Source organism: Salvia splendens, chromosome 7 (genome assembly GCF_004379255.2).
Source record: "Salvia splendens isolate huo1 chromosome 7, SspV2, whole genome shotgun sequence".
Taxonomy (NCBI): Eukaryota; Viridiplantae; Streptophyta; class Magnoliopsida; order Lamiales; family Lamiaceae; genus Salvia; species Salvia splendens.
This window is the reverse complement of record NC_056038.1, coordinates 31,276,777-31,300,915: the sequence shown is the minus strand read 5'-3', so window position 1 is coordinate 31,300,915 and position 24,139 is coordinate 31,276,777. Positions and strand designations below refer to the sequence as shown.

The window sequence follows — 24,139 nt, the reverse complement described above, 5'->3', positions numbered from 1 at the left end:
TGACGCTGGAGCAGATTTGAGGAGAAACAGAGTTGCGTAACCACGATACCACCATACTATTGCAACGAATCCAAGCGGAATAGAGGAGATCATCATCATTTGGTCGAATCAGAGAACCATCGACAAACTGCAGCTTGTTCTTCGCAATGAGAGCAGTGGTGATTGATCTGCTCCAATTGATGTAATTGGATCCAATGAGAACGTGAGGAACAAGCTGAAGACCAGGACTATCACTAGGATGAAGATAGTAAGGGCTGCTATGATCATCGGCAGGTACGATTACATCTCCTCCGCGATTACCACGATTGCCACGATTGTTCATCGTGAATGATGAAGATTAAAGTAGAGATTGGAGCGGAAACACGGTGTTTACTTCTGATACCATGTAGAAACTCAAAAAACACTCATTATAACAAAAACACTCAAAGAACTAAAACTACACAAACTGAGAGAGAAGAGATAACAAAACGGAAACTTGATTTCTTATTGATTGTTGTATCAAACTCGAAAATACAATCAGCTGAAAAGAAAGCTATTTATACTATCTAAGCTTGCTCACCAAATGAGCTAAGTAAAATATCTAAGCTCATAACTAAATCCTAACCAACCGCCAGCTGTCACAACTAACTTCCAACCGACACCAACGGCTACTTTTCCAACGGTCTTCTTCATTTCTGATTTCCTTTCGCTCCAGCTCGTTTGCATGTATGTTGCATAAGATCTCAGCTTCAACAGGAAGAATCACCTCCAACAATGCTCCAAAACCCATCACAAATCCCCCAAATTTTGGGTTTTTGAACAGTGATACAGCATTTTTGGGTCGGTACTGTTCGCATACGCATATTTTTATGAATATTGCATCCAAGTCAATTCTTTGTGGATATTGAAAAGTGGGGATAGAAGGGAGGAGAAAATTTCTGAAACTCACCTGGAGGCTGGAAGAAGAAAATGATCGAAGAAGAAGAAGAATAGATTGAGGCGCTGCTCACCGTGCACATTTTATACTTATTTTTTAAGTTAGATTTACTCCATTTGCTGTTTTAGGCTTAATAAATACGGAGTACTACTATTACTCCCTGCATGTAATTGATTATTAAATTAATTGATCGTATATTAATTAGTAAAAAATGAGCTTGATTAAGTTAATCAAATGAATTAGTTCAATTTAAATGTATAATATGTATAGTAAGCGCATTTTCAATGTTTAAATCTATTTTGATTTATGTTTATACTCCATCCGTTCCAAAAAAATATGTGCATTTGGGATGGCACGAGAATTAAGAAAAAATTGATAAAATAAGAGAGAAGATGATAATGGTATGGTAAATTAAGAGAGATGATAAGAATAGTAGTTAAAGTAGTGTTTGTGGATGATGAGACCTATATTATTAAATTGATATAACTTTCTAAAAATGGAATGCACATATTTTTATGGGACAGACGAAAATGGAAAGTGCACATACTTTTATGGAACGGAGTGAGTATATTATTGCACTATTTTAACTACTCCATATGTCCTAGAAAATTAGTCACACTTCCTTTTTTGCACTTGTTTAACAAACATAATACTAATAAATATTCACTCTGTCCTACAAGAATATGCACTCTTTCCTTTTTAGTTCATCCCGCAAGAATATGCACTTTCTAATTTTGGAAAGTCTTCTTTCTCTAATGAGGTGAGACATATTCTCCACTAGCAATAATTTAATTAGTTTTTCTTTGTACCTCTCTCTCACTTTATCAATTTTACATTAAAACTCGTACCAAATCCAAAGTGCATATTCATTGGTGTGGAAGGAGTAGTCTACTAGTTAAAGTTGAGGCGGGGAGTAGAAGACTGAGAACAGTCAGTGGTGGATCTGTTGCATTCAACATTAATATATATGATTGGTGAGACAGACTAGACTTGGCTATATTCCCTTCATTCTAAAAATTAAATTTATAAAATACACAAATTTTTATGTGCAATTAGTAAGGTAAAAGATTAGCGAGAAAAATAAGAAAGAGACTATATGTGATTTGTTGGCCACAAAGTCACCAAGGTGATTGACGAAAACTAATATGGTGGGTAATTAGTATGTATAATTTAAATTATTTATTAGTATGTGTTTGAAAATATCAAAAAAAATTATTAAGATTTTAAATTTATACTATTTCCTCCGTCCCCTTAAAATAAAAACTTTTGAAATGACATTTTAATGTAAAATTGATAAAGTAAGAGAAAAAAAAGTGTGTTAGTGTGTTTCATATCATTACAGAAAGAAATTTGTTAAATTATAAAAAGTTTCTATTTTTATAGAATGGACTAAAAGAAAAGAGTTTCTATTTTAGGTGACGGAGATAATATTACTTAATAATTAAATTAACTAAGTATAATAAATAAAATACAATTTTTTAATTAATAAAAAGACACTGAGCTTGGAGAAAAGAACTATATACAGTCTCAAAGAATTAATGAAAATTTTATTATTTGGATTGAAGATAAATGAATATATATGTATATAAATTCCATAATCGTTGTTATAGCCTATAAGAGCATCTCCAGTGGTCGGCTAGCGAGCAGCTCGCCGATTTTTGGCGCTCGCCGAACTATTGCAGCCGGCGAGCGCTAAATCGGCGAGAATTTCGGCGAGGGAATGCCGATTCCCTGGCGCTCGCCGATTCTCTCGCCGATCGGCTCGCCGCTATTGCAGCCTCCCGATCGGCGAGCCAATTTTTTTTTACTTTTCGAAACACTATATATACGCGATTTGCGCGACATTTTCATTCGCACCACTTGTTTTAACGAGTACTCTCTCTATCTTAATTTATGTACAAGATCAACAACGTGAAATGAGTAACGCGGGTGGTAGTAGTAGTGGTAGTGGTGAGGATGCAGAGGAGTACAAACGGCGTTTGAACGAACATTTGGAGGCCTATACATCACGAGAGATAGACCGGCTGCTACAACGGGCCTCGCAGCCGGCGGTTCCTCAACCTCGACCCGTTGTCCACCGCCGAGCAGTGATTGACCGGGATCACGTAGCTGCACATCAGCGGCTATACGAAGACTACTTCGCACCGGAGCCGCGGTTTAATGCCAACCTTTTCAGGTGGCGTTTTAGGATGAGCAGAGCCCTGTTTATGCGTATTGTCGACGCTTTGGAGCGTCGATATCTGTGTTTTCGCTTCAGGCACGATGCGGCTGGCAGACCCGAGCACACACCTATTCAAAAGTGCACTGCGGCAATCAGGCAGCTGGCCTACTGATGCGCGGCAGACATGTGGGACGAGTACCTCCACATCGGCGAGACGACTGCCCTTGAATGTATGAAGTATTTTTTTCAGGGCGTGGTTGAAATATTCGGTGAGTAGTACCTTCGAAGCCCAACACCCGAAGACTGTCAGGAGCTGATGCAGATGCACGAGGAGAAACATGGGTTCCCGGGTATGTTAGGCAGCATAGATTGTATGCATTGGGAGTGGAAGAACTGCCATGCTGCCTGGAAAGGGTTCTACGCGACCGGCTACAAAGGAATGAATCCCACGATGATCCTCGAGGCCGTAGCTGATTACCGGCTGTGGATTTGGCATGCATATTTTGGGGTAGCCGGTTCAAACAACGACCTCAACTCGTCGCCCTTTTCAACGAGCAGTGCCAGGGCGTCGGTCCGGCCATCAGTTTTGTCGCCAACGGCAACCAACATGATATGGGCTACTACTTGGCGGATGGGATATACCCTAGGTGGCCCGTCTTTGTGAAGACGATCCGATGCGCATCAGATGAGAGGAAGGCCTACTTTGCGGCACGACAGGAGTCGGCGCGCAAGAACGTGGAGCGCGCATTTGGTGTGCTCCAGTCTCGATGGGCGGCAGTTAGGGGTCCAACGCGTTTGTGGCATGTCGACTGCATTGCTGATATAATGTACGCTTGTATTATCATGCACAACATGATTGTCGAAGATGAAGGTGTACAACTGACTAGTTGAGCCAACGACGATAATGAAGCCGGTCCAAGCCACGGCGCGGCCGCCCCCAACGTACGAAGCGGGGTACCTCACGATGAAGCCGGCCGCCTCCAGGCACATGCCGACATGCGCCAAGTGGATGCTCATATTCGACCTCAAAAGGATTTAATTGAAGAGTTGTGGGCGCGGAGGACTGAACGAAGATAGGTTTTTTTAATTATGTAATTTTGTTAAATTATGTAATTTTTTTTATTATGTAATTTTGTTAAATTATGTACCCTTTTTTTTAATTTAAATGAAATTGTTGAATTTTCCCGTATATGTGGCGTGAATTTAATTCCGTATTTTGTGTGATTGTTAATTAGTACTCCCTCTGTCACGACCGCCCTTTAGGGTTAATAAATACGGGCGATCGTGATTAAAAGAATTTAATAAACAGACGAAAAAAATTAGGATTTCAACACAAGTTGGACCAACTACTACTATCCAATTAAATAACCAAGAGTTTAATATTATCCAACAAGAAAATCAGAAAATCCATTATCCTAACAATTAAAGCTGTCGGCCCAAATAAAACATGAATAAATGAAAAGTCACAGCGGAAACGACCAAGAGAAAGAGTGGCGCCATGTGTGAGGACACAACGACACTCAAGGTTCAGAGATAATAATAATATCTTAAATTCACTTGATCAGCACCACCACGTCCTCGTCGCCGCTCAACCTGCACATAAGGAAAACACATGCAGGGCTGAGTATTATAGGAATACTCAGTGGCTCATGACGAAAACATTTTCAATAAAGAGTAATTTATCATGCCATTCACAAGTAACCATCGGGGTTCCGAGGCACTCAAAATCATTTCCATTCAAAACATCGACTGATCAGTCATTTTCCCATAGACGTTAGCCATATCTGCCAATACATGACTTGGAATGTGGCCACAAACCAAGCCACTAGACCGGCCAGCCCGTACGCTAGCACACGATCTACCATAGGTGTACACTAGCCCAAGTAGGGTTTGCGGCCCTACAAGGACCCGAATTCGATTCATATAATAGTGGCATAAAGCCCCATCAGATAGGCACGTAAAAATCAAATCATAGCATGATAAATACAGTTTCATTTCCATCAATAAAATATTTAGGACGTTGTCCTTATTTAAAAGAAAGCCCACCTCAATTGAATAACTCTCTACACTTCCTTCCTTTTGGTATCTCGATTCCCTTGCGAAGTCTCACCTTTAGAATTTAAATAATACATATATCAACATACTTTCCAATTAAATCAATAAAATGCATACACTCTACTTGAAATCTTTTATCTTGTTCTCTCAATTTTTCGCTTATTCGGCCGCTTACGCCAATAATCGCTCCGACGGCTCCTCGTAATTTCCTTCAAATGTAGAAATTAACCCCAATATTTATTTGAGCTCGTAATTAAAACCCCGCAATTATTTCTCTTCGAATTAACTATTTCCGACGTAAGATAAAATTATTCCCTCTTCGAATTATACCGGAGATTAAATATTCTTCACCATTAAAGTTATTCATTGGCCCAAGGATTTAAATTAATTCCCAGCCCACTATTAGTCTTCAATTTAATTGGTGAGCCCAATTAGTAGCCCAAAACTTAAATAAAACAAAGAGGCCCAATCTTAAATAAAACAAAGAGGCCCCAAAACAAATCCTCTCATTCTCACTCTCGGTTCTCTCTCTTCTCTTTCCCTCTTCTTCTTTCTCTCTCCCGTCGAAAAAAAAACAGAGCTCTTCACCTTTGAAATTTTCCGTCGTTTTTCTCCGATCTAGCGTCGCCTTCCACCGTCGCCGGCCGCTGCTCACCGGAATCGCGTCGCTGCTGTCACGCCGTCGCCGGGATGAGCTGCTGCTGCCGCCAGCCCCTGCCTTCGTCGCCGGGAGGTCGCTGCTGCTGCCGTCGCTGCCGGGAGGCGCTGCTATCGGCGTAGTCGCCGGATCGCCCTTCGGTCTGCTGTCGCCTGTCGTCGGCTTCTCCTCCGATTCATCAGCGGCCCCCGTCGGTCAGCTCCGATTCACCCGAACACCCCAAGGTAAGTTCTTAACTTAATTTCAATTCTTTACAAGTTCGATCTTTAATTTGGTTGCTTCGATTGAGTTTTATGTGAAGTTCTGCAATTACATTATCCTAAACTAAGAGAGAATTTGGTTGGCAACCGAAGCTACGGAGGAGCGTCTTATGAACACTTGTTAAAATAGGGTAGAAACTCAATTGTTGATTGAATATGTGGGGTGTGAAGTGTGATGATGGTTTGGGAGTAGAATGCATTAAATCACGTTAACAAAATTGGGTAGGAAGTATACCTTGATCAGATTTCGAAACAATAATCGGTAGCTCCCTCTCTCGAATTTGGTTCTCGATTTCTGCCGGAAGAAGATTAAATGAGTTGGTTTGAATCGTGAAAAAAATAAAGGGGACTCCATTAGAATTACCTTGAATTGAAGTTGAGAAGAATGAGTTTTTTTTTCTTGCTGCAGAGACCGATCAGAAGAAAGAAACTGATTTGAAGATTTAATAAAGAGGGAGGGTGGTTAAAGATATGGGAGAGATTTAGGGGTGAGGGAGGAAATGGTTTTCATCGTGGATTGAGGGGAAATTTTGAATTCTTTTCTTTTTTTTTCTTTTTTTTTCTTTTGAATTAAACTGAATTTATTTGGTATTTATTTGCAAATCACGTAGGAGGAAAATCTCATCACGGAGGAGAAAAATCTCTGAGAATTTTTAATTAAATTGAATTATTGACTTGGTGACCAAGTCAACAGGATGGGGATTTAATTTGATTTGTTTAATTCACAATCCTTTGTATTTTATTTTATATTGTGCAGTCCACAATTTATTTGTCACGGACTGGATTTTTATATCATTTATTCAATTAATCCGATCTAACTCGTGGATTGAGTCCAATAAATATTCCTCACGGAAAGGAATTATTTATGATCACATTGTGTTTTACTTCACAATTTTCAGCTCTAATAATAAATTATTAATTATTCACAAACATTTAATTTCACCCCACATCAATTATTCAAGCAGCCACGTCGCATATTCAACAAAGTTGACCCAGTCAAAATTCCAACTCAAAATTAGGTCACGAAAAAAAAATATCCAACAACAATTTCACTCGACAATTACTCCACGGGCTCGCGACATTAAAAGCATTAAATGCAAGTGTTTTAGGGTTTGAAAATTAGGTTTAGAAAAACGGGGCGTTACATCCTACCAACCTTAACAGAAATTTCGTCCCGAAATTTATTACCCTCAAGTAAAGAGTTCTAGGTACAATTCCATCACCTTGTCCTTATTCTCCCACGTGGCTTCTTCATGCCCATGATTTTCCCCATAGTACTTTCACAAACAACAGGTTTATTTCTCACATTCTGGATCTTTCGGTCCAAAATGGATTGGGGTCTCTCCTCGTAGCTCAAGTCTGGATTCAATGCGACTTCTTCGAAAGGATTACTTGCTTTGGGTCGAACACGTATTTCCGTAACTGTGACACATGGAAAAAGTTGTGCATATTTCTAAGGTTTGGTGGTAGCGCCAATCGATATGCAACGGGGCCAACTCCTTCAAGAATTTCGTAAGACCTAATAAATTGTGGCTTTAATTTTCCCTTGACGCCAAATTATGTTATCCCTTTTGACAGGGATACCTTCAGGAAAACTTTATCGCCAGCTTGAAATTGTAAGTCGGTTCATCGGACATCCGCGTATGATTTCTACCTGTCTTGAGCTTCTTTTATCCTTTCACGAATTTGCCGGATGATTCCCACCATTTCTTCGACTGCATCGGGTTCAAGTATTCTTCTCTCGCCAACTTCGTCCCAGTAGAGCGACGATCTACACTTTCTTCCGTATAATGCCTCATACGCCGCCTTGTTTATAGTTGCCTACAAACTGTTGTTGTAGGAGAACTCAATCAGTGGTAGTAGTGCTGCCTCCCAACTTCCTTCTCGGTCGAGTACCACGGCTCTCAACACATCCTCAAGAATTTGGATCGTTCTCTCGGACGGTCCATCGATATGCGGGTAGAACGTTGTGCTGAAGTTCAATTTGGTTCCAAGCTCTTTCTGTTGACTCATCCAAAATCTTGAGGTGAATTTTGGGTCACGATCGGACGTGATAGTTACTGGGACTCCATGCAATCGGACTGTCTCATTTATGTAAATTTGAGCTAGCTTGTTGGACCCATAGCTTATGAGAATCGGTATGAAGTGCGCACTCTTGATAAGTCGATCTATAATTACCCAAATAGCAGTGTTCCCTCATAGAAACCTCGGCAATCCCGTCACGAAATCCATGGCGATGTGCTCCCATTTTCCACTCAGGAATCTCTAGTGGTTGTAACTTCCCATACGGTCGTTGATGTAGAGTCTTCACTGGCTGGCAGACTAAACATCTCTCGACGAATGACGCTATGTCCCTCTTCATACCATTCCCCCAAAAGGACTTCTTCAGATCTTGATACATTTTCGTACATCATGGGTGAGCGGTGTAAGGAGTCTCATGCGCTTCACCCATAACCTCATTTTTTAGCCCCTCGTTATCCGACATGCATACTCTTTCTTCGAAAGTAAGGGCATTGTCACCTTCTTCACTAAAATTCCCAGATTCACCGGTTCGCACTTCTACACGAATTTCCTCCAATTTCGCATCCATCTGTTGTGCTTCAATAATTCTCGACCTTAGGTCAGGTTCAACAGCTAAAGTGGCGAATCACGCTTCCACTGTTTCAGGTGCCCTCACCACTTCCAAACGCATCTTGCTAAACTCGCGAATCAGGCTTTCTTCTTTGGTGAGAAAAGTAGCCAGTTGGGAATGGTCCTTCCGGCTCAAAGTATCTGCCATTACATTTGCCTTGTCGGGGTGGTAGTTGATGCCACAATCGTAGTCTTTCACCAACTCGAGCCATCTTCATTCCCGCATGTTCAAATCTTTCTGCTCGAAGAATTACTTCAGGCTTTTGTGGTCCGTAAAGATCTCACATCGAACTCCGTGGAGGTGATGTCTCCAAATCTTTAAGGCGTGTACTACCGCTGCTAACTCCAATTCGTGGGTTGGATAGTCCAACTCGTGTGGCCTCAATTGTCGTGATGCATAAGCAATCACATTGTTGTTCTGCATCAACACACATCCAAGTCCCACATTCGAAGTGTCAGTGTATACCACGTAGTTCACTCCAGGTTCTAGCATAGCTAGAATCGGTGCACTAGTTAGCTTTTCCTTACAATCGAAAACTTGCCTCACACTCTGGGGTCCAATTAACTTCTACCCCCTTCTTGAGTTGTTGAGTCATTGGCCTTGCTATCTTGAAAATCCCTCGATGAATCTCCGATAATATTCCGCCAGTCCTAGGAAACTCCGAATTTCGTTAGGTGTGGTTGGTGTTTTCCATTTCTGTACAGCTTCCACCGTTGCGGGGTCTACTCGAATTCCATCTGTGCTCACTATGTGCCCAAGGAAATTCACTTCTTTGAGCCAAAACTCACACTTACTGAACTTGGCGTAGAGTTTCTCGGCCCTTAACTTCTCCAAGGTAGTCCTCAAATGTTCTTCATGTTCCTCCTCGTTCTTTGAGTAGATAAGGACACCGTTTATGAGGAGTAAGACGAACTTGTTCAAGTATGGATGAAATACATGATTCATAAGGTCCATAACTACAGCCGGGGCATTTGTTAATCCGAAATGCATCACTATAAACTCATAATGACCATATCTAGTTCGGAAAGCCGTCTTGGGTACATCTTGTCGGACTCCAGTTGATGGTATTCAGATGTCAAATCCATTTTCACAAAGACACCAACTCGTCGAAGCTGATCAAACCAATCATCTATTCTCGTTTGGTGTTGAAGGTGCTCTCCACTGTTGTACTGCCTCAACCTTGGCGGAATCCATTCGTATTCCTTCTGCCGACACTATGTGGCCAAGGAAGTTCACATCCTTAAGCCAAAACTCGCACTTGCTGCATTTGGCATACAGTTTCTCACTCCTTAACGTCTCGAATTTGATTCGCAGGTGTTCCTCGTGTTCCTTCTCATCCTTCGAGTAGACGAGTACATCATCTATGAAGACCAAAACGAATTTATCCCAATATGGATGGAATACTCGATTCATCAAACCCATGAATACTGCAGGTTCACTTGTCAATTCAAACGACATTACCACGAACTCATAGTGACCATATCTCTTGCGAAAAGCAGTCTTCGATATGTCTTCTTTTCAGACTCTCAATTGATGGTATTCAGACCTTAAGTCCATCTTTGAGAACACACCGGCTCCTCGAAGTCGATCGAATAGATCATCTATCATCGGCAGTGGATATTTGTTCTTGAGAGTCATCTTGTTCAACTCTCTATAATCGATGCACATTCTCATCGATCCATCCTTCTTCTTCACAAAAAGCACAGGCTCGCCCCACGGTGAAACACTGGGTCTAATGAAACCCAAGTCCATAAGCTCTTGAAGTTGTATCTTGAGTTCCTCCAACTCTTTAGGCGCCATTCGATAGGGGCATTAGACACCGGTGCCGACCCTAGCTCTAGGTCGATTGTGAACTCCAATTGTCGATCTGGCAGTGGGCCAGGTAAAGCTTCAGGAAAGACGTCTGGAAATTCTCGTACCACAGCGACATCCACCACTTTCCTTTCCTCCTTCTCATCTCCTTGTAGATAGACCAGATAGGCAGGGCGCCCTTTTCTTAACATCGTAGTGGCTTGGAGTGCGGAGATGATAGACATTTTTCTATTCATCATGGTTCCATGATACACGATTGGTTCCTTTCCCGGGGCTTGTGATGATATTTGTTTCCCCTTACAACGATTAGTGGCAAAATACAATGGTAACCAATTTATTCCCAAAATTATATCAATATCCCCTCTTAACTGCTAACGGGGTCCTTGATTGTTCTCCCTTAACTCCGTCCCCACATTTTTGCTTGGACACTCTCTAGAAAAGTGATTATATCTACTACAGTTAAAAAAACTTGATAATATCATGAATTCTACACTTCCCAAAATGATAGTATGAGCAAACGATGCACTGAGGGGGTTTGGGTCGAAACTCACCCATCTGACTCGGTGCAGCCTGTACTCCCCTATACTTTGGTTGGTTTTTGGTGGGCTGGTATCCCTTGTTTTCATAGGGAGCCTTATTCTCATCCCACTTTCTCTTCTCTCGAGAAGAATGTGGTGGAGGCAGTGCCAGTGTAGTGTTTCACATCGCCCTCTCCTCGAGCATAGTTGCCTCAACATCTAGTGCGAGGGCCAACGCTTCCGCTTATGTAAGTCTCCCACGACTAGCTAATGCCATCTTAATCTCATGCCTTAGACCCTCACGGAACTTATTGGCCAGCTTCTCGTCGGTGTCAACTGGTCCAGGTGCATACCGAGTCATATCGCCGAGTGCGCGGTCATATTCAGTCACCGACATACGCCCTTGGGTTAAGTTGTAAAACTCAGCCGCCTTTGCCTTTCAGTAGCCCTTTGGTACGGACTTGTTATATATCGCCTCTTTAAAGTTCTCCCAAGTCATTCTACCCACTTGCTCTCGTGGCGTGGTCTTCATCTTGGTATCCCACCAGAAGTCAGCTGACCCAATTAATTGGTAGGTCACACAAGTCATTCGTTCCGCATCGTTGCACATCAGAATCGTGAAAATACGCTCCAATGCGCGTATCCAACTCTCAGCCTTTTCCGGCTCTCCCATTCCATCGAAGACGGGTTGTTTTTGTTTTAAGAACATCTTCACAATTTCTCGGTCTACTGGAGGTGGAGGAGGTGGTGGTGATGGTGCTTGCACACGTTTCTCCTTTCGATTGTTTCCCATTTTAGTTGATTCAATTTCGCCACTTGTTGGATGATTTCCTCTCGTCGATGACCTTCGTTCGTATATCATAATCTATCAGGGTGCTCGTACTTTCATTCCAATACTATCATACAGTGATGCTCTTATGCGACGATCTGGAATACTTCGACTCACAACTTTCTGTTGTTATCCGTATATCCCTTGGTCAACCACTTACATAAATTCTGAGCCCCAAAACGTGATAATTTGGTGTACACGGCTTCTCTCGACTTTTTGTTTCTCAAGACCTAATGTCTGGTATGGCATAACATTCGATTCTTTGGCTGCTTGCTACAACTAAGCATAGATGCATAAATATTCGACTCTGCGTGTTGCTGTTGTATCGTTTTGTATGTGTCTCTTGAAACTTATTCCTCATATGTGTTTGCAGAGATCGAGCCATTGTCTTCCTTGAGAGTCTTGTATCAAGAATTTGGAAATCTACTTAACAGTCTTACTTGGATCAGAACGGGTTTCAACATGAGGAGCACTATTGACATTGCCCTTGATTAGAATGGCTCCGAAAATGACTCAAGAGGAACAAGAATGAGGCACTACTTTCATTAAAAAGAAACAGTGATGCATCACTTGCAAATTGCAGGTCAATCAAAGGTTTTAAATGCATGAAAAGAATACCATTGTCAAGGAGCTTCATAGAAAGAAATTTATGAGAATCCAAGTAAGTACTGTCAATTAAATTCGTCCATTCTAGCTACAAAGGTAGCACTCCGTCATTTCCCGAAGATAATAGATGCGTTCTCGAAAACTCTAGATTCGAAGTCAAGGTTCTTGGTGTCGTTACAACAATTAACTGTCCTTGAAGATCACACCTTCATATTGTTTTTGGCACGCCATAGCGGTCATTCTCATTAGAACATGGTAATAACCCTCCTGGCCTTAACGTGTCATAAATGTTGTCTTATTTGTAACGCGTCGTCGCATTAACATGTTACGCATGATTGCATTCACTTTATTTGATTGCAGGCACAATTTCTCGTCGTTGTAAGGATACATCACCTAACATTTCTTCTTGTCCTGATCTCATTAGAAATTTCCTTTCGTTTTGTCCTTATCATCCAGGGAAGACAATAGGCAATTACAATATTCCGTCTAGTTCGAAGTACATGTTTTCGTTTGTCCCATCACTCAGGAAAGTGATATTGTAGTTATCAGTTTACAACTGTGTTCGAGCACGTTCGGCCTAGCATACTTCTTAGGCACTCTATGTTTTCCAGACATAGTTCATAGTCTCATACTTCAACATATATTCGATCGTTGCTTAATTCAAGCTTCATATGGATTCTACGTTTGCAACAAAGTTCAAAATTTCACATTTCACTTTCATAATGATTCAATACGATACCTCGTACTTCATCAATCATGAATTATCATCACATAAAACGTCATTTATATATTGCGCAGTCAAACATGTTTATCCATATAAACCATTTGGCATTCCATAGCATTTCATCCAGCGTATATTAATATTTAAAATAGTAACTCAGTCAATCCATCATCCATGGAATCACATTTCGTAAATCATACAGTTCATGGACATCTTTATCACAATCACAAAATTGTAACTTTGCACTCATCATACTTTGCATTCACAGTTTCGTAATCATGCAATTTCGACCACATGGGCATAAAAATAATAATTTGCCGCTCAAGTAATCAACATGTATGTCCTTCAAGTTAAATTCGCAGCTCAGACATGTAATAACAAATCTCCGCCTCAAGCATGCGATTCATATTCACACTTCAATATTTACCACATTCAACACCTTCAATCACATTCTCCCATAGTGTCTCACGTCTCATAGGACCACATCATTTTCCAAAAGCCATAGCATTTCCTTTAAATTTCCAATAGGCAAAAAAAATTGTCATTTTCACAAGAAACCATTTTTCCATCGAATTTCAAAAATTTCAGTAATTCATTTAAAAGTCGCCAAAATATTCTTACCTCTTCTTTCGTGGTTGGGCGTGACGAGTTGTGGTGTTGAGCCTTCGATGTTTAACACTTTAGCCAATTAATACAATGATAGGTTTTGACTCCAAAAGACTCTTGGGTCCAGAGTGGAAAGAAACCTCGCTCTGATACCAAACTGTCACGACCGCCCTTTAGGGTTAATAAATACGGGCGATCGTGATTAAAAGAATTTAATAAACAGACGAAAAAGATTAGGATTTCAACACAAGTTGGACCAACTACTACTATCCAATTAAATAACCAAGAGTTTAATATTATCCAACAAGAAAATCGGAAAATCCATTATCCTAACAATTAAAGCTGTCGGCCCAAATAAAACATGAATAAATGAAAAGTCACAGCGGAAACGACCAAGAGAAAGAGTGGCGTCATGTGTGAGGACACAACGACACTCAAGGTTCAGAGATAATAATAATATCTTAAATTCAATTGCTCAACACCACCACGTCCTCGTCGCCGCTCAACCTGCACATAAGGAAAACACATGCAGGGCTGAGTATTATAAGAATACTCAGTGGCTCATGCCGAAAACATTTTCAATAAAGAGTAATTTATCATGCCATTCACAAGTAACCATCGGGGTTCCGAGGCACTCAAAATCATTTCCATTCAAAACATCGACTGATCAGTCATTTTCCCATAGACGTTAGCCATATCTGCCAATACATGACTTGGAATGTGGCCACAAACCAAGCCACTAGACCGGCCAGCCCGTACGCTAGCACACGATCTACCATAGGTGTACACTAGCCCAAGTAGGGTTTGCTGCCCTACAAGGACCCGAATTCGATTCATATAATAGTGGCATAAAGCCCCATCAGATAGGCACGTAAAAATCAAATCATAGCATGATAAATACAGTTTCATTTCCATCAATAAAATATTTAGGACGTTGTGTCACGCCCGCATTTTCTAAGGATAGAAAACATGGTTGATCGCGACTAGGGGAGGATTAAAGAAGCGGGGAAGAAAGGAGAAAACAACACAACTCGACCATAGCTCGAAACAACTGGGAATAGCTCGAATAAAATCAGAGTATCTCAACAATCAACAACTCAAAAGAAACAATATTTAGCGATACAAGAACTCAAAAGAAAGACAACTACTTAGCGGAAGCATTTCGAGAGAAGGAATATGCCACGTGTGAAGACATGACACATTCTAAACACTTAATTTCTTCAACGGTCTTGCTCAACACCCACCGCACCCGTCACGCTCAACCTGCAATTTTTAAAAGAAAAGCAGGGCTGAGTACTTGATGCACTCAGTGGACTCATGCCGAAAACATTTTATAAAAGTATTTATCATGCCACCATTGAGTGACCTTGGGGTTTTAACTTTAGAAGTCGCCCAAGACACTAAAATCATTTCCATCGTAAAATTCGGTTGATCAACCATTTTCCCATAGCTATCTACCATATCTGATCCATTGATGACAAGGAACGTGGCCACATTCCAAGTCACTAGACCGGCCGACCCAAAAGACGGCTCACGATCTCCATAGGTGTACACTAGCCTGAATAGGGACTCACTCCCTAGACAGACCCGAATTCGATTATCCATTGATGGCAAAAGCCACATCAGATAGGTTCCATAGAATAAAACAAAACACGGCATGACAAATATTCATATCATTTTCACATAAAAATATACTTAGGGCATAGCCCTTATTTAAAAAGAAAGCCCACCTCGCTTGCTTATACCGCACAATCACGACTTTACGCAACCTTTTACTCTTGGTACCCTCGTACGTGCAACAACCCTTGTCAATATCACCACACAATCAGGTTTTCCATTATTACAATTATTATGCATGTCCTATCGTTCCTTTCATCGTTTTCTTAGATTGTCCATTCCCGAACGTTCATCAACATAAGGAAAAACATGCCATAATACTTCTCAACGTGTTACACATAATCATGCCATAGGATACCTTCTTAAATCATACATGCATCATATAATTCATTAAAACTTAGCAACAAGTGATATTTTCACCTAACAACAAAACTGACAGAATTGCGCGGTTGGTTTGTAAAAATCATTTAAAATTCATCCGGTCTCCGTTGGGGCTGAAACTTTTCCACAATACAGTAGACACATAAAATATCATTCAATTAAAATTTCATATCAAAATAATCTTTTTAGGTCAGTCAAATCGAAAACGTAACTCCCTGGTCGAGAAAAACAATTTCTGGCAGAACTGCGCAGTCAACTTCAAAAATTCACCAAAGATACATCCTTCGTCCAAATAGGTTGAAATTCACACACCACACAGAAGACACCTTAAGGTTTACTCAGAAAAAAGAATCGTATAAAAAGGAGTTCGTTTGATCGGTCAAACATGCGTCGGAACCTACTGTCTGAATACTACAGATTTCATGCTCCAAAATTAGAGTTATCCTAAATGAATGCAAGGAAATCAAGGCTGGAAATTGATCGGTGATTACCTTCTTAGGCGGCAGAAAACTCTCTTCTCCAACTCGGTTCTTTCTCTAAATTTTAGTTTCTGATTTTTCTTGGTATTGAATTTATGTGTAGAAAGATCGTGGGATTGATTGGATATATATAGGCAAAACTGATAGATATTGATGGATTTGGTGGTTGGAGAGATTTTAGGGAGTATAGATATGGGGAAATCGTTTGGTGATATGGTTTAGAGAAATATATTTGACCAAGTCAACTAGGAAAAGATTTAATTAGATTTATTTGACTTTTTTTCTTTTTTTTTTTACGGGTGTTACAATCTACCCATCTTAACAAAAATTTCATCCCGAAATTTGCTTACGTCCTTCGAATACAGAATTTCTCCATCATCTTGTCTTCCAAGCAGCTTCCTCATGTCGCTTAATTAACATTGTAGTTGAAAGTCACATCGCTGCCACTTTTAATAAATTACGCGAGATTAGACTATATTAAATTAAATTGCGCACTTCGCATCATCCCTCCTTGTCTTGCACCCTCTTTTGCATTTGAACTTCATTTCGTCTTCGCTATCTTCCACTTCTTGAAATCTTCTTCGTCTTCTTTTTGTTCTTGTCGTTCATGGAAAACGTAGGAAATAGTAAAATAGTTCACACATCAAGCTTGCTCGAACGTTTCACGCAATTCCAAGAAAAAGTTTCATGGTCCACCGGCATCCATTCGCACTCTCGATCTCCTTGCCTCGTTGTGCCTTGACAAATTAGGGGTTCTCCCCAAACTTTTAGATTTTCGTTCGTTTTTGTCACTCGGGAAAGTGATAGATTATCTCAACTTAAACTACGGTTCGCGTGTATTCAATCTAGCCTACAACATAAGCACTCTATGTTCGCAACACATTTCACCACCTCATAGATCAACAAATATCACATTTAAAGCCATTCATACTTCAAATAACAAGTATAATACACAACATTTCCACATCACATAGCAAAACACTTTCGAACTTCACATTTATATTCAAAACTTTTGAAACAAAATTTTCTTTACACTTCCACACTTTCCTCAAAAATTTCCACTATCTCACATTTAAAGTAAAAGTTTTGACTCAAAACTAAAACGTAATTTCGCATCAACTTTCATCCTTCGTATAAAACACCCCATAGAATAACGCATCATACTTTGCACCTCATAACATAAATAACATCACACTTCCATAGCTCAATTTTCCAAACGAAAAGTTAAAACTATTTTTCTCGACACTCAAAAATTTTTAAACAATCCATAAACACAACATTTTCCATTGATCAAATCTTTTCATAACAGACAAGTCATCCCAGTACATAACAAATCGCAAAACACACACATATATATTTTTATAACCATAGCTCCTCTATCCCGTTGTAAAACATACTTTGTTTTCATAACCATAGCTCTTCTATCCCATTGTAAAACATACTTTGTTTTCATAACCATAGCTCTTCTATCCCATTGTAAAACATACTATATTTTCATAACCATAGCTCTTGTATCCCATTGTAAAACATACTTTGTTTTCATAACCATAGCTTCTCATCTCCTTTGCTGCAAACTTTCTCATAAAAAATTTTCATAAAAATAAATTACCTCTTTCTTGATTGAGCGTGGCGAAGCGGGATGTTGAGCCTTCAATACACAATTATTGTCATTATTATTATCATTATTATTTTAGTCTAGCGAAACAAGTCTAGGCTAAGACTGAAAAAGACTCTCGGGTCCAGAGCGGAAAGAAAAATTGCTCTGATACCACTTTGTCACGCCCGCATTTTCTAAGGATAGAAAACACGGTTGATCGCGACTAGGAGATGATTAAAGAAGCGGGGAAGAAAGGGGAAAAACAACACAACTCGACCATAGCTCGAAACAACTGGGAATAGCTCGAATAAAATCAGAGTATCTCAACAATCAACAACTCAAAAGAAACAATATTTAGCGATACAAGAACTCAAAAGAAAGACAACTACTTAGCGGAAGCATTTCGAGAGAAGGAATATGCCACGTGTGAAGACATGACACATTCTAAACACTTAATTTCTTCAACGGTCTTGCTCAACACCCACCGCACCCGTCACGCTCAACCTGCAATTTTTAAAAGAAAAGCAGGGCTGAGTACTTGATGCACTCAGTGGACTCATGCCGAAAACATTTTATAAAAGTATTTATCATGCCACCATTGAGTGACCTTGGGGTTTTAACTTTAGAAGTCGCCCAAGACACTAAAATCATTTCCATCGTAAAATTCGGTTGATCAACCATTTTCCCATAGCTATCTACCATATCTGATCCATTGATGACAAGGAACGTGGCCACATTCCAAGTCACTAGACCGGCCGACCCAAAAGACGGCTCACGATCTCCATAGGTGTACACTAGCCTGAATAGGGACTCACTCCCTAGACAGACCCGAATTCGATTATCCATTGATGGCAAAAGCCACATCAGATAGGTTCCATAGAATAAAACAAAACACGGCATGACAAATATTCATATCATTTTCACATAAAAATATACTTAGGGCATAGCCCTTATTTAAAAAGAAAGCCCACCTCGCTTGCTTATACCGCACAATCACGACTTTACGCAACCTTTTACTCTTGGTACCCTCGTACGTGCAACAACCCTTGTCAATATCACCACACAATCAGGTTTTCCATTATTACAATTATCATGCATGTCCTATCGTTCCTTTCATCGTTTTCTTAGATTGTCCATTCCCGAACGTTCATCAACATAAGGAAAAACATGCCATAATACTTCTCAACGTGTTACACATAATCATGCCATAGGATACCTTCTTAAATCATACATGCATCATATAATTCATTAAAACTTAGCAACAAGTGATATTTTCACCTAACAACAAAACTGGCAGAATTGCGCGGTTGGTTTGTAAAAATCATTTAAAATTCATCCGGTCTCCGTTGGGGCTGAAACTTTTCCACAATACAGTAGACACATAAAATATCATTCAATTAAAATTTCATATCAAAATAATCTTTTTAGGTCGGTCAAATCGAAAACGTAACTCCCTGGTCGAGAAAAACAATTTCTGGCAGAACTGCGCAGTCAACTTCAAAAATTCACCAAAGATACATCCTTCGTCCAAATAGGTTGAAATTCACACACCACACAGAAGACACCTTAAGGTTTACTCAGAAAAAAGAATCGTATAAAAAGGAGTTCGTTTGATCGGTCAAACATGCGTCGGAACCTACTGTCTGAATACTACAGATTTCATGCTCCAAAATTAGAGTTATCCTAAATGAATGCAAGGAAATCAAGGCTGGAAATTGATCGGTGATTACCTTCTTAGGCGGCAGAAAACTCTCTTCTCCAACTCGGTTCTTTCTCTAAATTTTAGTTTCTGGTTTTTCTTGGTATTGAATTTATGTGTAGAAAGATCGTGGGATTGATTGGATATATATAGGCAAAACTGATAGATATTGATGGATTTGGTGGTTGGAGAGATTTTAGGGAGTATAGATATGGGGAAATCGTTTGGTGATATGGTTTAGAGAAATATATTTGACCAAGTCAACTAGGAAAAGATTTAATTAGATTTATTTGACTTTTTTTCTTTTTTTTTTTTTACGGGTGTTACACGTTGTCCTTATTTAAAGAAAGCCCACCTCAATTGAATAACTCTCTACACTTCCTTCCTTTTGGTATCTCGATTCCCTTGCGAAGTCTCACCTTTAGAATTTAAATAATACATATATCAACATACTTTCCAATTAAATCAATAAAATGTATGCACTCTACTTGAAGTCTTTTATCTTGTTCTCTCAATTTTTCGCTTATTCGGCCGCTTACGCCAATAATCGCTCCGACGGCTCCTCGTAATTTCCTTCAAATGTAGAAATTAACCCCAATATTTATTTGAGCTCGTAATTAAAACTCCGCAATTATTTCTCTTCGAATTAACTATTTCCGACGTAAGATAAAATTATTCCCTCTTCGAATTATACCGGAGATTAAATATTCTTCACCATTAAAGTTATTCATTGGCCCAAGGATTTAAATTAATTCCCAGCCCACTATTAGTCTTCAATTTAATTGGTGAGCCCAATTAGTAGCCCAAAACTTAAATAAAACAAAGAGGCCCAATCTTAAATAAAACAAAGAGGCCCAAAAACAAATCCTCTCATTCTCACTCTCGGTTCTCTCTCTCCTCTCTCCCTCTTCTTCTTTCTCTCTCCCGTTGAGAAAAAAAATAGAGCTCTCCACCTTTGAAATTTTCCGTCGTTCTTCTCCGATCTGGCGTCGCCTTCCACCGTCGCCGGCCTCTGCTCACCGGAATCGCGTCGCTGCTGTCACGCCGTCGCCGGGAGGAGCTGCTGCTGCCGCCAGCCCCTGCCTTCGTCGCCGGGAGGTCGCTGCTGCTGCCGTCGCTGCTATCGGCGTAGTCGCCGGATCGCCCTTCGGTCTGCTGTCGCCTGTCGTCGGCTTCTCCGCCGATTCATCAGCGGCCCCCGTCGGTCAGCTCCGATTCACCCGAACACCCCAAGGTAAGTTCTTAACTTAATTTCAATTCTTTACAAGTTCGATCTTTAATTTGGTTGCTTCGATTGAGTTTTATGTGAAGTTCTGCAATTACATTATCCTAAACTAAGAGAGAATTTGGTAGGCAACCGAAGCTACGGAGGAGCGTCTTATGAACACTTGTTAAAATAGGGTAGAAACTCAATTATTGATTGAATATGTGGGGTGTGAAGTGTGATGATGGTTTGGGAGTAGAATGCATTAAATCACGTTAATCTGATCTAACTCGTGGATTGAGTCCAATAAATATTCCTCACGGAAAGGAATTATTTATGTTCACATTGTGTTTTACTTCACAATTTTCAGCTCTAATAATAAATTATTAATTATTCACAAACATTTAATTTCACCCCACATCAATTATTCAAGCAGCCACGTCACATATTCAACAAAGTTGACCCAGTCAAAATTCCAACTCAAAATTAGGTAACGAAAAAAAAATATCCAACAACAATTCCACTCGACAATTAATCTACGGGCTCGCGACATTAAAAGCATTAAATGCAAGTGTTTTAGGGTTCGAAAATTAGGTTTAGAAAAACTGGGCGTTACACCCTCCGTCCCGGACTACTTGCACTTATTTCCTTTCTGGGCGTCCCAAGTTATTTGCACTCTTTCCATTTTTAGTAAAAATTATCACATACAGCCGCAATTGTTGACTTTGCTATACACCCATTCCTTAATCTCTGTGCCGAAAAGGAAATGTGCGAGTAGTCCGGGACGGAGGGAGTATTTGTTTTTAGTGTTGATGATGTGGCATGGTTGTGGCTGTGCTATTGCTTGTCCAGTTGCTTGTCCAGCTGATGTGACAGGAGGAATTTAGTGCTGCTGATGTGGCATGGCTGGGCTATGGCTGGACTATTGCTTGTCCGCCTACCACCGTGGATGCTCTAAGCAGTAACTAGTACTTTAATTATAGCTAAAATGATGATAGCCATAAATTTTTCTGATACTTGATTTATTATAGCTAAATTATTACTCGGACCCGCTACTACTGTCCTTTCCTCACCACCTAGTGCTCTAGTTCTTTGGCCCAACAAATATACTACTAGTCTTTTTATGGATAAATAACCAGTATGTAATAACAACTGTTGGTTTCCCATGTACTTCTCCTCGAATGAGATGGTTTTATATCAGCAAGAGCAGTGGTCTTCTATTTTAGTGCTACACATCTAATGAAACTAGACGAGATCTTCTATTTCAAATAATGTTTGGTATTCAACATGTTTACAATTGTGCAAGCATAGAGATAGAGGAGTCAGGAGAAAGAATAGGGAGACTTGTTGGCACATTTATATGATGATTGAGTTCATTACTTGGATAATCTTCCCCACCATTTCTTGTGGCTCTTTGAAGTCTTCTTCAAGGTTGATTGTGCATTCCTTAGCTTACTCTTGTACTCTTTCTTCCATTCCTTAAATCTTACACTCAGTTTCTGAAGCTCCTCGCCAGGGCCGACTTTGAGCCACGCTCGCTCCTCTCCAACTTCATCGTCTTCATCCACATCATTACTATTGGATTTCATCGGAATATGCAAACCCCTTCCGTTTTCTGGATTTTGGAATCGATTGGAATATCGGATTGGAGGCGATTGATTCTTCTTAGCCGCAGCAGCTAAGCATTCCTGTATTTTTGTTCATTTGATAATTGACAGTTTCAGAAGGATTAGGTTCGAAGAAAAATGTATATGTTGATCTCACTTGTATGTATGTTAATTGATCTTGCCATTCCTTCTCCATTGACGCCATCCTCTCCTCGCGCTGCTGCCATTTCTTCTCAATTTCCAACAGTCTCCTCTTCAACGCCTCGTTTTCCTCATTCTTCGCCCTGAGTTTGGCCTCTGTTCTCACCACTCGCTTTTGAAGATCAACCGGAGATGTGTACGGAATTCGAGTTTGATCCTGGAAAATTCAATCGGATTTTGTTACGAAAATAGGGAGATCGAGATTAATTTCTGTGTGCGGATCAAAAGTTAAACCTTGGTTTTCTCCGATTCTCGCTGCCGCCGTCTCATTTGATTGGGATTCAGACTGCCTGCAGATCGAAATAGCAAGTGATGAAATTGTAAGTTCATCCGTTTTATCCTCCTCGTGAGCATCAATTAAAGGTGTATTGATTTACCAGAGGGAAGCTCGAGATACTTTCTGCCTTGTTTCTGTATTGTGATAATAGCACTAAGAATTCTGCATCTTTGTTCGTATCCCCTTCGAGCGTTTTGGCCTCGAGTAACTGCACCAGAAGTGAACATTAATTTTGAGATTGTTTGCTCATTTAACTCTTCAAAAATTGTATTCTAACCGCTTACACGATTGCAGGGCGATCACTCCCCTTTTCAGCTCCCAATAGCAGCAACGAACTCGATAACCGCGGTAGCATTTCTGGATCTTGCATACTCCTTTTTCTGCTCCTCCTTTCAAATTCCCAAATTCTAGCTTCTGTAAACAGAAAAAACAACTCAATTTCAATTGGATCCAAGCATGTTTATCAATCTGATGAAATCACATTACCTTTTCCAGAAAATGGTGAGATGCAGCTGCAAACCCATTTCCTTGCGAATGCCTGTCCGGCGGCCTGGCTCTCCGGGCCCTAGAGACGGGCCTAACGGGGAGCGGCGGCGGAGTTTCGGGCGGCTGCTCCTCCAGCTGCTGCAATTTATCGAGCATGAGCTCCAGCGAGCTGCGAGTCGCCATGGATGTCGTCGTTACCATCTTCTCAGTTTAGTTTCAAGTTTTAATCGAATGGTGGAGACGAATCTGCGCGGCATTCTTGTATGAGAATGAATGCGGCTTTTATTTTTGGCTTACTTGAGTTTCGGAAAATCTACTTGTGTTGGAGGGGATGAAACTGCGTGATTATTTTTCATCGTGCCTTTTGCTTTATAGGATGTGAATCTTTTTTATTTTGAGTGGAATTATAAGCTGAAACTGGATGATCAGGATTTGTATTTTTGGGGCTCAAAATTCATTTGAATACAAATTAACAAAATGTTACATATATGATCAGTAACAGAGTGAAAAAAGTACTTCTAGTATTTAGTTTTTGGGATGGGCGGAATATCTGTAAATACTAAATATACTCATAGTCTTGATCATTGCTACTTGAAGGACTAAGTGGGAGTAATGAAGAGGAGACTAATTATATTTTTTCGTAAACAAGATAATGATTATCGATATAAATCAAAGAGGAATTTTGGATAGGTATATAACGATTTATTCAAAATGCGGGGGCGTTTTAAGAGCATCTCCAGTAAGACTGGAAGTCAAATAACCCTCACATAGCCTTCACACTGCCACATCATCAGCACTACAATTCTCCTTGTTGGAA

At 40.2% G+C, this 24,139-nt stretch overlaps 1 protein-coding gene across 1 annotated transcript; it reads left to right on the top strand.

The window, feature by feature from the left end:
- Nucleotides 1-707: 707 nt before the first annotated feature.
- Nucleotides 708-23,811, top strand: LOC121810730. The gene is made up of 4 exons (XM_042211477.1): nucleotides 708-819; nucleotides 20,398-20,781; nucleotides 23,131-23,184; nucleotides 23,332-23,811. The coding sequence occupies exons 1-4, from the start codon at nucleotides 708-710 to the stop codon at nucleotides 23,403-23,405; spliced, it is 624 nt and encodes a 207-aa protein (XP_042067411.1). The 3' UTR covers nucleotides 23,406-23,811.
- Nucleotides 23,812-24,139: the final 328 nt, after the last annotated feature.